At 41.3% G+C, this 14,591-nt stretch overlaps 1 protein-coding gene across 1 annotated transcript in view; it reads left to right on the plus strand.

The window, feature by feature from the left end:
* The window catches only part of TRPM6 (transient receptor potential cation channel subfamily M member 6), an 88,359-nt gene that overhangs the window by 3,033 nt on the left and 70,735 nt on the right, over nt 1-14,591 (plus strand). Inside the window, exons 2-3 of the mRNA XM_031058943.1 lie at nt 8,779-8,858; nt 9,643-9,681. Coding sequence (XP_030914803.1) covers nt 8,779-8,858; nt 9,643-9,681 — 119 coding nt within the window. The remainder of the gene's footprint in view (nt 1-8,778; nt 8,859-9,642; nt 9,682-14,591) is intronic.

Consider the following 14,591-nt stretch of genomic DNA (forward strand, 5'->3'; position numbering starts at 1 on the left):
ACGGAGCGCTCGCCGCGCCGTGAGGGGCGTCCGAGCCAATCCGCAATGGGCACCAGGCTCCGTCTGAATGCAGGCGGCTTGGGGGGAGCAGATCAGCGTTAGCTGACGGCAAAGAGAAACCCCACGGCTTCTGGGGGCTGTTTTACCAGGGATTTGGTGTTCTGGGGCCGGTGCTGCTTAGCTCCGTGTATTTCTGCAGACGGGGGCTTGGGTGGTTTCATACAAACACATAGATCTGCTTGTATTCTAGTGGCCGTGAAAGGCTTTTGGCAAAAAAAATAAAAAGACTGCACACGCTACGGGTAGGCAGTTTTGCCGTAGCGCTGTTCCAAATAAACACGAGGTTAGGCGCAACATGTCAGAAAAATGCCTCCAGCTTTAGTAAATTGTCACTTCTTTCTACTGTGATGCTGACTGAATGTTTTTGTTTCTTTTTTTGCAGTTTTGGAGGTGTTTTTTTTTCTGTTTGTTTTTTCTTTAAATTTAAAGATTGAACGTTTGTGATTCAGGTGTTTGGGATTTAAAAAGAGAGGTCTGCTACTATACATAACATTACGAACCTGGATAATATTTCACACAGATCATGCTGTAGCAACATTGCTGTAGCGAAGTATCTTTTTTGGATATGTTTGCTGATAAAAGGAATGTGTATACAGTGGAATATTCTTTATATGTCTCTTTATGAACACCCTTTTCAAAGTACACAATATCTGCTTGTAAACTAAGGAAAAATATGAGCTAGTGTTTTGAGTTGTGAACACCTGCAGTCAAACCACAAAATTCTGCTACCAAAACACTGCAGTAGCCAAGTTTTAGAGATTCATGTCTTTTGGACCTGCCAGGGGAATTGCAGTGTTACTTATAAGAATCAGTGGATACTGATATGAGCCTAAAATGAGTTTAAGGAAATATCATCACAGTTTTCTTTTCTTTCTCTCTGAAGCATGCTTTAAAGCTGTGAAATCAATTTACAGGTTTTTGGTAAGTTTATCTTATACCATAACAACCTTATTTAAAATAGTATCAGGTTTATATAGTAGTATTAAAACCACGTTAAGCAACAAATAGGTTATTGTGTTTGAACCAGTTTCCTTAATTGTTTTGTGGCTTGATAAGGAAAAAATGTAAATTTCATGACTGTTACAAGGTCAGGGTGTAGCCACAGCTCTCTTCATAGAGAGCAGGCAGGCACAGTCAGGGCAGAGGGACCGCCTAGAACTGAATGTATTGAAGTAGGTTGTTTCTAGTAGTAACCAGAATCAGGAAGAAAACATTATAATAATCCAGAACTATACCAGTAAAAGACATTTCTCTTTGAGCTTCACTGTGACTCTTTTTTTTTTGTTTTTTTTATTATTGGAACAGGGAGCAGATAATTGTTCCTTGCTACTACTCTCCCCCTCTGCCCCTTTGTGACCCCTAGTGAAAGGCAAAACGCCATGTAGTAGCTTGAAAAAAGCAGAATGTAGGTAAGTTTGAAATGTCTACTGCTCATAAAGGAAAATATATTTTCAATAAACATATCTGTTCAGGCATACATATGATTATGCAGTAGAGACAGTACTCCAGTCTGGGCTGTAGGTAAATGATTTATCTGCCTCCATTTCAGTTTTCAAAATTGATGTTGGCACCTGAGAGCAGAGATCCCTCTGGGGCCAGTGAAACCTTGTGTACGTGTTGATTGGCTTTGTGGAGAACCTCATGGGCCTGGAAATAGTGGAGTGTCACTCCTTTCAGACAGGCTCTATCAAATGCTGTGTGAACCTTCCTTGATTCTTGTACTATATAAACTTATTACTGTATGTATTAAGTTTATATACTGTATAACATACATTCTAGGTAAAGTCTTGTGATTGACTCTGTGTGACTTGAATTACCAGTTCTTTTGCTTTACATTCTGCTCTCTAACATTTTCCCTCAGTTTTTGAGGTGATCATACTTTCACCTTCCAGCTGAAAGAATAGAGACCCTGGTCAGGGGCCATAGCTGTTTAAGTCTCAAAAAAGGCAGATAGCATTAAAGCACTTGTCTTCATCCTTTCTGTAGGATTGTCGTTCCTTTGCATCTCTGTCATAGTTCAGTTGCTGTTACATCCTGTTCTAAGTTGTACAGTACTCTCTGTCCATCATATAGGAATAGAATGAGGCATCTAAAAACAGTTTCTGAACTTGGTGTTCTTTTTACCAGGACAGAAGCCAGGTGCTGTCATGATGTACTTTGATAAATGCTAGTCAGTGAAAGGGGTTTTTAAAACTCATTGGTGATGTGACATGTTGTCATCTCAGTTTCCAAATCACAAGTTTTTGTTGCTAATAAAATTGTTGCTTCTGGTTTTTCATAATTATTAAGTCTTAGAGATGAGAGTGGAGGTCATTCTGTGTTATCAGTAATGGAAATATCTGTAGAGGAACGGTGCTGGGGCAGATGCATGCCTGTCAGCCTTCAATGGTTTCAGGTATAGTGGTCTGGAACTTGGTAAGCACCATGGCTGCACTTTGGTGTCAGCCCTGTGATGTAAGAAAATTAGTGTTTCCACTATGGAAACACTAGTGAGACTTTTCCTAGTTAGCTCATAGTGCCAGAGATTGCACTAGAGATTGCCAGAGATGGGTGATGAGGACTTGGTTGTATCTCTGACGGGTTGGCAGCCTGTTCTGACTCTACTGCTATTTTAGGCTGCATTGTCAAGGTCAGGCTGTGGAAATAAATTTTTTACCAGCCTGGCCAGGGTGGGATGATCCCAGGTTTGATCAGTCCTAGTCCTATCAATCCTATAAACCAGTGCATTTGATTACCTTGTATTGACTGGCTTTCAATTTAACACCCAAAGAGACATAGCAGAACATCTACTAGTACATCCCAAGTGCTTATGAAATACATCCACCTCTCTGCCTGCTGCTCAGCCAGTGTTTCAGAAAGGCTGTGTGGCAGTGCAGTGCAACCTCAGCCCTCACAGTGATCTCGTCCTGTCCATTCTCCTTACAGCTCCCTCCTTGCCCCTGCTCTGGCCCTTCTCTCATCACTTGTGCCACCACAGCTCATGGGACCATCCCAACACACATGCAGGCATCCTGGTGAGCAGAGAGTGCTGCCAGAAGGCTGGGTGGCATTTGGAGCTGCCATTTAAGGGAGAGGAGTTGCCATCATGGTGGAGCAGACAGGACAGCATGCCTTGGAACATAAACCGCCTGCTGGGAGCCTGGAGCCACAGCCCAGCTTTGTGCCAGGAGGGCAGTGCTGATGGCTGCCAAGTTGTTCTGTGCAGCCTGGCTTAAACTGCAGTCACAGCTGCTCCTTTCTGCCTGGCCCTGGGGAAACCTAAGCCTTTGGGAGTCACTTTGGCCACTGTTGCAACCCCCAGTGAATAAACAAGGGGATAAACCTAGTGAGGTGGAATATGTCTTGGACATGAGGCTGAAGGTGCAGAAGGAGCTGGTGGAGAGCTTAGGGGGGTGTCTAGGTGGTCTCTGGGACAAAGGGGCCCTGCAGTCCCCTAAGGCTGCTCTCAGGCCATGGGTGACTCTTCACCCAGCTACTTTGTTGGTCTGCAATGTTCGATGGATTGATGATGTGACTTATCTGTCATTAAAAACAATTTATTATTAACTTTGAGTTGGCATGGAAAAGGAAAACTTTTTTTTGGAAGGTGGTGTGGAGGGCAGAGCTGAGGAGAGAGATAAAACATGTCCAGGTGAGAAATGCAGAAGTGGAGCTGACCATACCTTCAGCTTTTTTAGAAAGTGCCCAAGATGTGTTTCCTCTTTCTCTGGAAAATGCAATTTCAGTTCTGTGACCTGTCTTGTAGAGTGGGCAAGGGCCGCTGTGTGCAGCTGTCAAGCCCAAGAAGATTTTTTTACTATGAGAGACAAGCAATGGAGCAAAAATAAGAATTCTGATAGAAATGACGGTGGACAGTCATATGGCTCCAGAGATGAGCTGTGTGGATTGCTCACATCATGGAATCATAAAAGCACAGAATAATCTGGGTTGGCAGTGACCATGAAGATCAGCTAGTTCTTACCTACTGGCCACCTTCTTCTAGAGCAGGTTGTTAATAACGTATGACTTCCTGGGGCCCTTCATGCTTCCTCCAGCTGAATTTTGCAACTTGTATTTGCTTTTCACATCGGATACTACAGATATATCTGACCTTTAGAGAGTCACCTCTGTAGTCAACATTAAACTCTGTTCTGGGAAAACTTAAAACAGGCAAAAGAAAGCTCTGATATTTACTATCAGATATTTTTTTTTCTCTTCCTCCTCCTGGTTTAAACTAGGTAGACCTTTGTGCTCCGTGATTTTAAATCCTTTGATGAAGGAACACATTTGTCACAGCAATGGGTAGCTGACCTCTGTGATTGGTGAGTGCTAGGTAGGTGAGACCAAATTTTAAAAAGAGGAAGTTGATTAGCTCCAAGTAACAAGTAACAAGAACTGCCTTTCTGTGACTGGCTTTCAAAGTGGAAATCTGAATGAGACTTGAAGCATTGTATTGACCCTCTGAATAATACATTTGAAACATAATTTTCTTATGGGTTCTTGGATTTTCACTTTAAAATTACTTACAACAAGATCATTTAATTTGGGATACATAACTTGCTTTGAATATATATAATTTTCTGATTATATTGTATTAATTAATATAAAACCACCAAATGCCTGACTTTCTTTGGGACTGACTTCCCAACTGTTGTTGGTAAGACTGGTAGGACTGTCCATTAAAAAATGGTAACAATTTTGTCTTCAAAAGAGACACAGTAGAATGAGGCATGGTTATTTTTAAATATTTATAATAATTTTCAAATATAGTTTGGATCAATTTGCCATTTCTTCCTCTATTACCAGTGCCTGCTTTTATTTGCTGCAAGTTTTAGACATCTCCTATAATTTATTCTGCAATTTGGACTGTTTTTGTCAATAAAAATATTTAGAATATGTATTTCTGTATCTTTACGTATGACTAACTTGTTCAATAATTCATATTTTATGCTGCCCATTGAACTGGTTTTATAAGAGATGATATACAGTATTATATTGTACATAGTGCCAAAATAAACCAAATATCAGCTTTTAGTGAGGTGGCTGCCATCAGGCATATGCAGGTTTTTTATTATGTGTATGGGCCACAGTTATGAACCAGTCAGATCCAAACCGTCAGCTATCACTGGGCTTCTAGAACAGCAGGAGTGACCTGCTTTCATTGAATTGCGTGTCATGTCACAGAGACTTTTTGCATTTACAGTTGGGGAAACCTGTTTTCAAGCAATTCACAGGTATCTCCTGCCAGTACAAGATTTCTAGCAATGTTTTTGAGACCTGTTTCAAGGATAAAGCTGAAGAATATAAACTATGGTTTGAGATTTCTTGTGTTTGCTTCTTTTGCAAAATCCTGGGATGTTGGCAGCAGTGTTGAGGTGAGGTTTTGTCCTTTCCCACTTAGCCCAGTGCCATGGGCTGTGCAGAGGGACAGGTCTGCTCAGCCCCTCCCTCTGCAAAGCAGGAGCTCCTCCACCAGTGCCTGTATTCTGACCTGGCTGTGCTCTTGGAGCAGCACTCCTTGATCTGTTTTTCTAAGACATTGCATGTTAAGGGATAGCAGAAAGGCTTACTTGATCAGTTAATAAACTTAAATAGTTGAAAGTAATAAACTAATTGAAGGTCTAATATTCCAGACTAAGATAAGATTTCCATCAGTTCTTTGTTCCCTGTGTCCCAGGAGTCAAGATGAGCTTTTTTCACAAGGAGGGTTTTAGTTTTAGTATTTCCTACATTTTGTTGTCATTTGGTATATGCGTTGGTGTTTGTTGTGTTGTGTGGTCTACTCTGGATCAGAAGCACCACATTGGAAAGCCCAATAAAGTCAAAGGGTTTTTGTTTCTTTGGCTAAGCTTGGGTTCAAAATAGTGGAAACAGTTTCATGAGCCTTTGATGCAAGACCCTAATCCAGAAAATCACTTAAGCATACCTACTTAGCTTTTAAGCACGGTTGATTAACTGTGAAAGAAAGTGCTACAGCACTCTGTGAAGATTGAATTAGTGTATTTTTGAAAAGCTAGCACACTACTTTTGTTTTGATTATAAAAAAACCTAAGATCTCTCTTCAGAATGACTGACGAGTTATAAGAAGTTCTGTTATCCTTCTCTGACTTGGGTCTGCATTTATCCTGCAAGCACAGGTGACTTCTGTTAGTGTTTGTACTGTATTTGTGAACACCTAAGAATATGTTTCCAGTGGATGAGTTTGAATTGGTTACGAGGAAAAAAATCACAGAAATTCTGCTGTGATCTGAAATTACATACGGTCTTTAAAAGGGGAAAATAGAAAAGCTTCTCAGTGCTACTGAATCTGCAGTCTGCCTGCAAAGGCAGTTTGAGATAGTTGTTTTATGATTGGCCATGGTGGACAGGTGAACAGTGGAAACATTCAAAGTAAATTATTTGCACAATATCTTTCAAATTTTCGTGAATTTTAGTGATGAAAATTTTCTGATGAATTCTATTGCTTGTAGTTGTGTATTTCCACAGATGTGCAGAATCTTGAATACTGGGGCAAAGAAGTAGGTAAGACAGACTGTAAAAGCAAAAGCTGTCAGTAAGATGCACCACTGTGTTGAAGTGATGGAGATCAGAGGAACCATAGCCTGTCTGTGTTACAGAGCCAGGTGGTTGTCCTGTGACACAAGGAAGCTCTAAAGACCTGAGAGCCCATTGAAAACCTCTCATGAGCTCATATTTTACTGCATGTGACCCTGGAGTTTTGCAATGTTTTTCTACCCTACGTGGATCCAGAGTGGTGCTCTTTGTTTAGCAATCAGTTGTTACATTACTTCATACCATAAGCATGCATGGAGTGGGTGCTGAACCACAAAGTTCCTGCTCTGAAAAGCTTATGTGAGACAGCCTGTTAAGTTGGAAATCTCTTTAATGCTGGCAGTAATTTAACCAGTTGGTAATGAAGCCATGCAGAGTTTTCAGGGGTAAGGAAGGGTTCAAGATATACCAGTGTGCTTAAGACCCAAGCTCTTGTGAAATAGTCTTGAGTACTAGCTTACAGGAACTCTGGCTGCATTTCAGATATCTAATGTAACTGCAAGCGACTTGCTACATGTGAAGTTAATTTGGAAAGTGTTTAAAATATTTTAGGTTTTGTCTGCTCTCACTGCTCAACAGAAAGAATTTTAAAGAAATGGGTGGTGCATATGTTTCCTTATATATTACACTCTGATCTCTTTCTTTACTTCTGGAAACCTTAATTTTTGAATATTTTGACCTGACAATGTCCCTTTAATACCATATTATGCAAGGATCTCAGACATTAAAGATATTGGAAAAGTGATTAAAAGCAATTTTCTAAAAACTACTCATGTGCCTTAAATTTCAGAGCCAAACTCTTGCCACTCCATTGACTAAATCAGTCTAGAAATCTCCAAAGCCTCTTCTGTGGCAGGGAATTATAAGCAGCAAGCTTAATCCTCAGACTGGTGAGAAAAGAGAAGCCAAAATTCCCAAACACAGGTCTCAGGACTTCCTTAGAGGAAAAAGTAGGAGGGAAGTTACAGTAGACTTGGCTTCAGGTCTTTGGTATAGCAGAGCAGAAATTTGCCAGTCAGAAGGAGTGTGTAGTTCTATTTTTTCTCCTCATTTAGGATTTGGTGGCAAAAAGGCCGTGTGTCAATGATGGCTGAGATATATGTATGTCATTGTAGTGACAGGGAATATTTTCATTTGCTGTTGAAATTTAATTAAATTATGACATTTTGGAATATTATTCAGAGTTTTGTGAAAGGAGATGTACATGTTACAGAAGTCTTTTACAAAACTAGGAATCAAGAGCTAGACTAGAAAAGTCTGCAGTTCAGAAGTCTTCTCTTTCCATTTTTATTTGCCCAGGCCCGAAGTCATGGATAACTGTAAAAAAGCATGAAGTTTCAAACTCCTTTTCCTAAATGATATAATCAGACTAAAAGCCTGAGTAAAGCCTTAAATTAAGATATTAATGTTAAGGTTCTGCTGTAAATGGTACATACTAAGTTAATATTTTACCTATAAAAATTAAGAATAATTACTTAATTAAGTCCCAGAGATTTTAAAGTTCAGCATCCAGCAGTTACTGCTCCTTTCAGGAAATTTGATCCTGATAAACCCGAAAAGAAATGTTCAAAAATTTACAGGGAGATTCTTTGAAGAATCTGTGTGCCACAGTGGCTGTTCAGTTTGCTGAGCTGTAGCAAGCATCACTGACACAGCTCTCCAGGAGGCAGGGAGAAAGCCCACCTGTCATCCACCCTGAGTGCTGGGCCCCTGCTTTTGCATTTCACTCTAGACCTAGTTCAGCAAAATGTAACCAGAATGCATCTGTTCTTGACTCTGTGGAGAATAATAAAAGAAGGACTCAACCATCTCTTTCAGGTAAAATAAAAATCTTGCCTTTTTTGACACAGCTCTAGTTAGATTGCAGTTTGCTGGTCTGCTGGCAGAAGAAGAATGCAATACTTTTGATTGATCCTTGCCACTTTCTCTATTGTGTTTGACAGGACATCTAGATAATTCTCATGGTGGCAATAAATTTAAATATTGATCTTCTTGGGGAATTCTGTAAAGCTTGGAGTTGAAGGGCTAGGACTGTTCAGAGCTGTAGCTTCAGCATGTAGTCTTACACACAACGTGATGGGAATAGTTCTGAGTTATCTATATACAGACATATTGTCATTACAGTGCAATTTTTGACATCATGTTCCAAAGTTCAGGAATGTATTTATATTTGAAATGTCTTTTTAGCCCCCCAAATCTTGGATCGAAGAGGTCTTCAGTAAAAGAGAATGTGCCCACATTATCCCCAGCTCAAAAGAACCACACAGGTAAAGCAAGGAAATTCTCTTTTTTTCTGTTACATTTAAAAAGAATCAGAATAATTTTTTATGGGCTTTGTGTTTGGTTTGGATGGTGTTTTTTAGTGTCTCAGACAATGATTGTGGTCTGTGGGTTTTCATGGATCCCATGCCCAGTCTGTTTTATATGAAACTGTTTATTTGAATTAGAAATCGGCAGCAATTAGCCTTACTGTGCTTCTTAGATTTGTTGCTGTCGTTGTGGTAATATATGGTATCCAATTAGGAGACTGAGTTACACGGAGTTACTGCTGCACCCTTTTTTCCCTTCCTTAAAATAATTACTGCTGCTGATCACAGTCTTCTGATACAGAAATTTCTCATCATACTGGTGTAGAGTGTGAAAAGAGTAAGGTCCTCAACCTATGCTTTAGGACCTGAGAAAGGAAACATAACTTGGCATTCCGTATTATGCATCTAGTGGATGGTGTGGCCTAGATAAATTGGAGATCATGCTCTGAGAATGTAAACTTGTAATTTTGATCATGTGGTTTTGAACACATGGACAGTGTAGCAGATGTAAGATAGATATAACTCATCTATGAAATGAAGATCTGGCATACAGTCTGAGTTGTGAAATGCCAAACAAATCTTTGAAGTTATCCACTGCATTTTCCAGGGGTTAGTGGTGGAGATGACAGCCTGTTTTGTTGTTGATGAGAATTCTTTCACTGTTGAATTGATATTCTAAGAATAATGTTAAAACTGTCTTATTCTACACTAGTATGTATTAATTATCCACTTTTCATCACAGATGTCCTGCAGGATGCCAGGTGTGCCAGAATTTAGTCAGGTAAGAGTACATAAATATATATGTACTATTTTTATAGTGACCTAGTAATAGACAATCCTAGTCAAGGAAGCAATGACAAGAGAAATATCCTTCTTGTTTTATGGTCAGAGCAGCATTTCTAGGGATGTGCTGGAGAATGCTTGGCATAAATATAAGTAGAATTAATGGTATGATAACCTTGGATTTATTTGCAATAGAAAATTCTACCCAAATACCTTGTGTGCATGATTTTGTTTTAATCTCCCCCTGAGGAATGAAAGACAGAAATGTGTCTTTAAATGAGAGTCAATTCCAGCTATATTCCAGATTATATGAAGGAGAGTGAGTCTATAGCAATAGAGAACAGTGAGAATTATGGAAAGAAAAAAGAAAATGAAGGGAGAAGAAAAATGGTAAAAGAAATATCCCAATAATAGGTTTTTGAAAATTTTTCATCTTCTCTGTAGTGAGAATTGAGTCCCTGCTTTTGAGAAGGCAAACAACAAAAATTTCATTACTTTGGTGCTTTTAAATTGTGTTATTTTCAGGCAAATTGTATCTTGCTACCTGTATTAAATAGTTGTTTTCAATCCAATATTTGTTATTCAAATGATATTACCAAACACATTTTGGTACTGTGTATTTATGATAATACATTATCAGTTATTGGAACTAAAAGTTCAACTTTCATTTGTTTTGTGTTAAAGGCATCTGATAGCTGAGGCAACAGCTGGTGACTAGCAAGCTGGTGTCAAGTAGTCCCATAATCTGTGTTAACATCATTATCTGCCTTTTCATTAAGCTTCACATTTCATTTTGCTTCTGAGATTTACAAGAGTCATGTTTCACAAAACGTAAATAAATTACCTGTGAAATCAGATCGCTGTAGAGGGCTGATATGCAGAGTGGTGCTGGCATTGTAAGGCAACTGATTTGTGTTTCTGTTCAGAAAGCGTGAGCTCCTTCTGAGAGAATGGTCTCATGTATATCTTGCTTTAGAGCAGAGGAATAGATATTCAAAGATTTTTGCAGGTCTTTCTGAGGGAAGAAATGTAGGGGGTATTTTAATGCTTCCTGCTAACCTGCAGATACTCAGCTGCAAATTGCAACCAAAGTTACATTGTCCATCAAAATACAGTTGTTTAATTTCATCTCAGTCAAGACTACAGCAGTTCTGTCGTTCTCCCTCTCTCCCGCCTCAGACCATGTTGTTAATCAGTCTGGGAAGATCAGTAGGACAAAAATTAACCTACAGAAATGGAAAACCAAAAGATGAGCTTTCACTAAATCAGCCTCCTAGTCAAACATAGTTTAGCTGCATAAATGTGAATACAACACTAGGAGAAGGAGGAAGAGAAACAGGAAATGTGCACTCCATTGGATGGATTTGTTTTTTTCTTTCACCTTCCTCTGTCAAGACATCCTGTATCTTTGTGTGTCTTTTATCTTGTAGTTGTTTCTTTCAGTTTTGGCTGAGCATTATCGTGCTGTTTAGTTTAATATAAATCCAGTTTGTTGGTCTGTCTATGTTTGCAGAATGTGTGTGGGTGTCTAATGTACATTTCAGTCAGCCCTTATCTAGCAAGTACATTTCCCAAATATTAACAATTCCTGTCTTCTTGAGTATCTCAAAGTGTACGGAGAGCTTTGTTCTAGGAGAATTTTTCTATTTCCACCAAAAGAAATAATTTGCATATAATTGTTATGACTGGTTATACTGTATTTATTAGATCAGCAATGAAACAGGTTTTGGGCCTCTTGAGCTCTGTAGTTTTCCACAACAGTCAAAAAATCATATGGATATACTTGATGCCTAAAATAATTTGACCGAATATTGTAGGCAAACCCCTAATGCTTTCATTTGTAGAGAACTTTCAAGGTTTGCAAGCAGTTTGTGAATGGAAGCAGTTTGTGAATGGGTTATGCAATTAATTTTTTTAATTCTAAGTAGAATTACTCTGTTTAGAAGGTGCTAGTCAAATTTGAGTAACTTACCAGCACCTTTGTCCATGCTCCCCTGGTGAGCTGAAATTGGTCTCTATTTACTCTTCTGTGCAGTACTTACAAAAACATCCCAGACAGCAGTTAGAATGGACTCACTATGTGACTATTCAGAAGTGAGTTGTCAATTTCCTGCATGCTTATACATCTGAGATGTTCTTGCAGCTTGTCTCACCTTTATCTCACCTTTAAGGCATAAGCTTTAGACACAGCTTCTAAACTGCTGCCTGGGTATTGCAGTCTGACTCCTGCAGTTACTTTTACTTCAGTGTCAACCCTTTGGGTTTTCCACTGTTGCTTAAAGGATGACTTTTCTAGTAGCCTGCTTTTGTGTTACTGATGATGTCCCCACCTTCTCCGGTAGCTTGGTGAGCTTTTGAGGCAAAAAAGGCAAAGTCATTGCAAAGATGCTTTCCACATATCCATAGGATCACAGAGTAACTCAGAGTGTCAGGGACATGGTCTTCAATATGCTCTGCCAGGGGGGTCAGATGAGGATGCTTCACCCAGTTGTGTGAAACCTCCAAGGATGGAGATGACCCACCCTCCCCAGGTCCTGACTTCACTGCTGGGTTGTCCTCCTGGAAGAAAGGCTACTTCTTATTTCCAGCCTCAGACTCCATGTTTCAGCTGTGCTGCTGCCTCTCACTCTTCTGCCATGCCTCACTGAAGAGCCTATCTACATCTTTCTGCATCCTGTCCCATCAGTGCTGGGTGTGTTGTTGGAGCCCCTGAAGCCATGTCTCATCCCAGCAGAACCATCCCCCCTTCTCAGAGACCAAGGACTCCAGCCCCGCCATCTGTGCCCAGCACGGTCACTCTGCCCCTGAAGCCTCTCCAGTTTGCTGGTGTCTCTCCTGTGTTGTGGACTGAAGCTGGAGGTACCAAGCTGGCAGGGGCTGGGTGACAAGCGCTGAGCAGAGAGGACAGACCCCGCTGTCCCCGGGCTCCCAGGCCATTCCTGCTCACACCACCCCAAGCACCTGTGGCCCTCATTGCTGCTCAGGCACATGGATGACCCTTGCTCAGCCCAATGAAACCCATGACCATGTCCAACAGCTGCCATGCCCCTAGGGCTGCATATTCCCTCCATCCCCTTTTCCAGGTGGCAGGTGGACAGGCTGAACAGACCCCGAGGAACCCTTCTTGATACTGGCCCACACCCAGCCAGGTCCTCACCTGCCAGCCTGGCGTCCCTCTCACACTGTAATGTCACAGCCCAGATACAGAAGCCTGGCTATAGCAAAGGTAGGTGCTCTCCTCTCATCCCCACAATTATGTTGCAGAAGGTGGTGAGGTGGGGGAGACGTGACTGACCCTTGGTTAATCCTTGCTTACTGCTTCCTGTCACTGTCTCCTCCTTCACGTGGCCAGATGTGGGCTCCAGGAGGCCTCACTCCCTGATTTTACTCCAGACTTATGGCCAAATGGCTGGCCTGCAGTTCTGCAGGGTGGCTTTTGCCTGTTTTTGAAGGCAGGCATGACATTTGCCTTTCTCCAGTTCCTGGGACACCCTGATCTACACAACCTTGGAATCTGGCAGTACACGGGCATCAGCCACCTCCCTCAGCACCCTGGGGTGCAGCCTGACATGTGCGTGAAAAAAGTGCTCCTGTGTTAAACATCATCTCAGCCTGCTAGTGCCACTCCGCCTTGAGCCCTGTGTCCCTGAGTGCAGGAGACTTCCTTCTCCAGTTTGCTTTGGCAGAGCATTGGATCAACCAAACCTAATTTGCCTGGGTTGAAAAAGTGGGGTGCAGACCTAATCTCATGGCTTCTGGGTATCAAGAAATACTTTACTAAAGCAGCTCACCTCCTGCATTTCCTTCCAGTTGTTTTGGGGTCTGGTTTTGGTTGGTTTGTTAGTTGTTTGGTTTTAAAAATCTGCTTCTTTGTCACCAGTTAGTTCTCACTCATCTCCATTGAAAACTCTCTCTTTTAGAATGCACATCTCCAGAGTCTTGCAGATGTTTACACCTAACCTGCCCCTAAATGGAGAAGTAGTACAGCTGAGGCCTGAGGCAGTTGCATCTGGGTTGTTGAAGGATGTTTGGTTTCTTAAAAGAAACCGAAAGTGAGGAATTTCTCTCCATTTCCTCGGGTATATTAACTTCTGAAATGTCGAAAGGAGACCTGGACTGTCAGCTGTCTCTATAAATTACACTGAAGTTAATCCTGTAGAAGAGACTGAAGCCTGTTGAAGCCTGTGTGAGAGTAATGACTGAATTTGGAATCTGGGTTATGATTCCAGATGCAAAGCTTTAATGCTAGCTGAGTTCCTGGTATCTTTCTGTCCTGTTTCTGACTAGGACAGGGTTAATTACTTGCAGAAGCCAGCCAGGGGCCTGGCTAGGGCCCAGAGGTTGTTCTCTACCATGTCAGGTCATTGCCAAGGCTTGGGGGGAAGGGAATCTCTTCTGGGGAGCAGGGGTCCCTTCTGGATCAAGGTAGTGCAGTCTTGTCAGGGGTTTTCCATGTGAATTGTTCATTTTTTGTGCCCCTTGTCATCAGTTTGTTGCTGCTGGTCGTTGCCTTATTTCGCTGCTGTTTCCATGAAACTGTTCTTGTCTCAACCAATGATCTTTACCTTTTGTGCCTCCAGCTTTCCTCTGCAGCCCCAGCAGAGGGAAGGGCAGGGGGAGTAGGAGGAGTGAGAGAACGGTGCACGGTTTGACAGGTTTCAGTGGGAACACCAAACTGGGGAATTACAGAATCACTAGGTTGGAAGAAACTTTTAAGATCATTGAGTCCAACCCATGCCATTCCTAAAACATAGCAGCCTTATTTGGCACCTAATGTACAGGCTGAAGAGCTGAGATAACAGAGCCACTTGGAAATAAATTTGACCTCCGTATTTGTCCCAGTAGGCATGGAGCCATGGGTCACAATGTTACTAGGTCTGTTCATGTGGTTGTGGTACCCAAGGCTGT

The sequence above is a fragment of the Geospiza fortis genome, unplaced genomic scaffold, assembly GCF_000277835.1.
Source record: "Geospiza fortis unplaced genomic scaffold, GeoFor_1.0 scaffold279, whole genome shotgun sequence".
NCBI lineage: Eukaryota > Metazoa > Chordata > Aves > Passeriformes > Thraupidae > Geospiza > Geospiza fortis.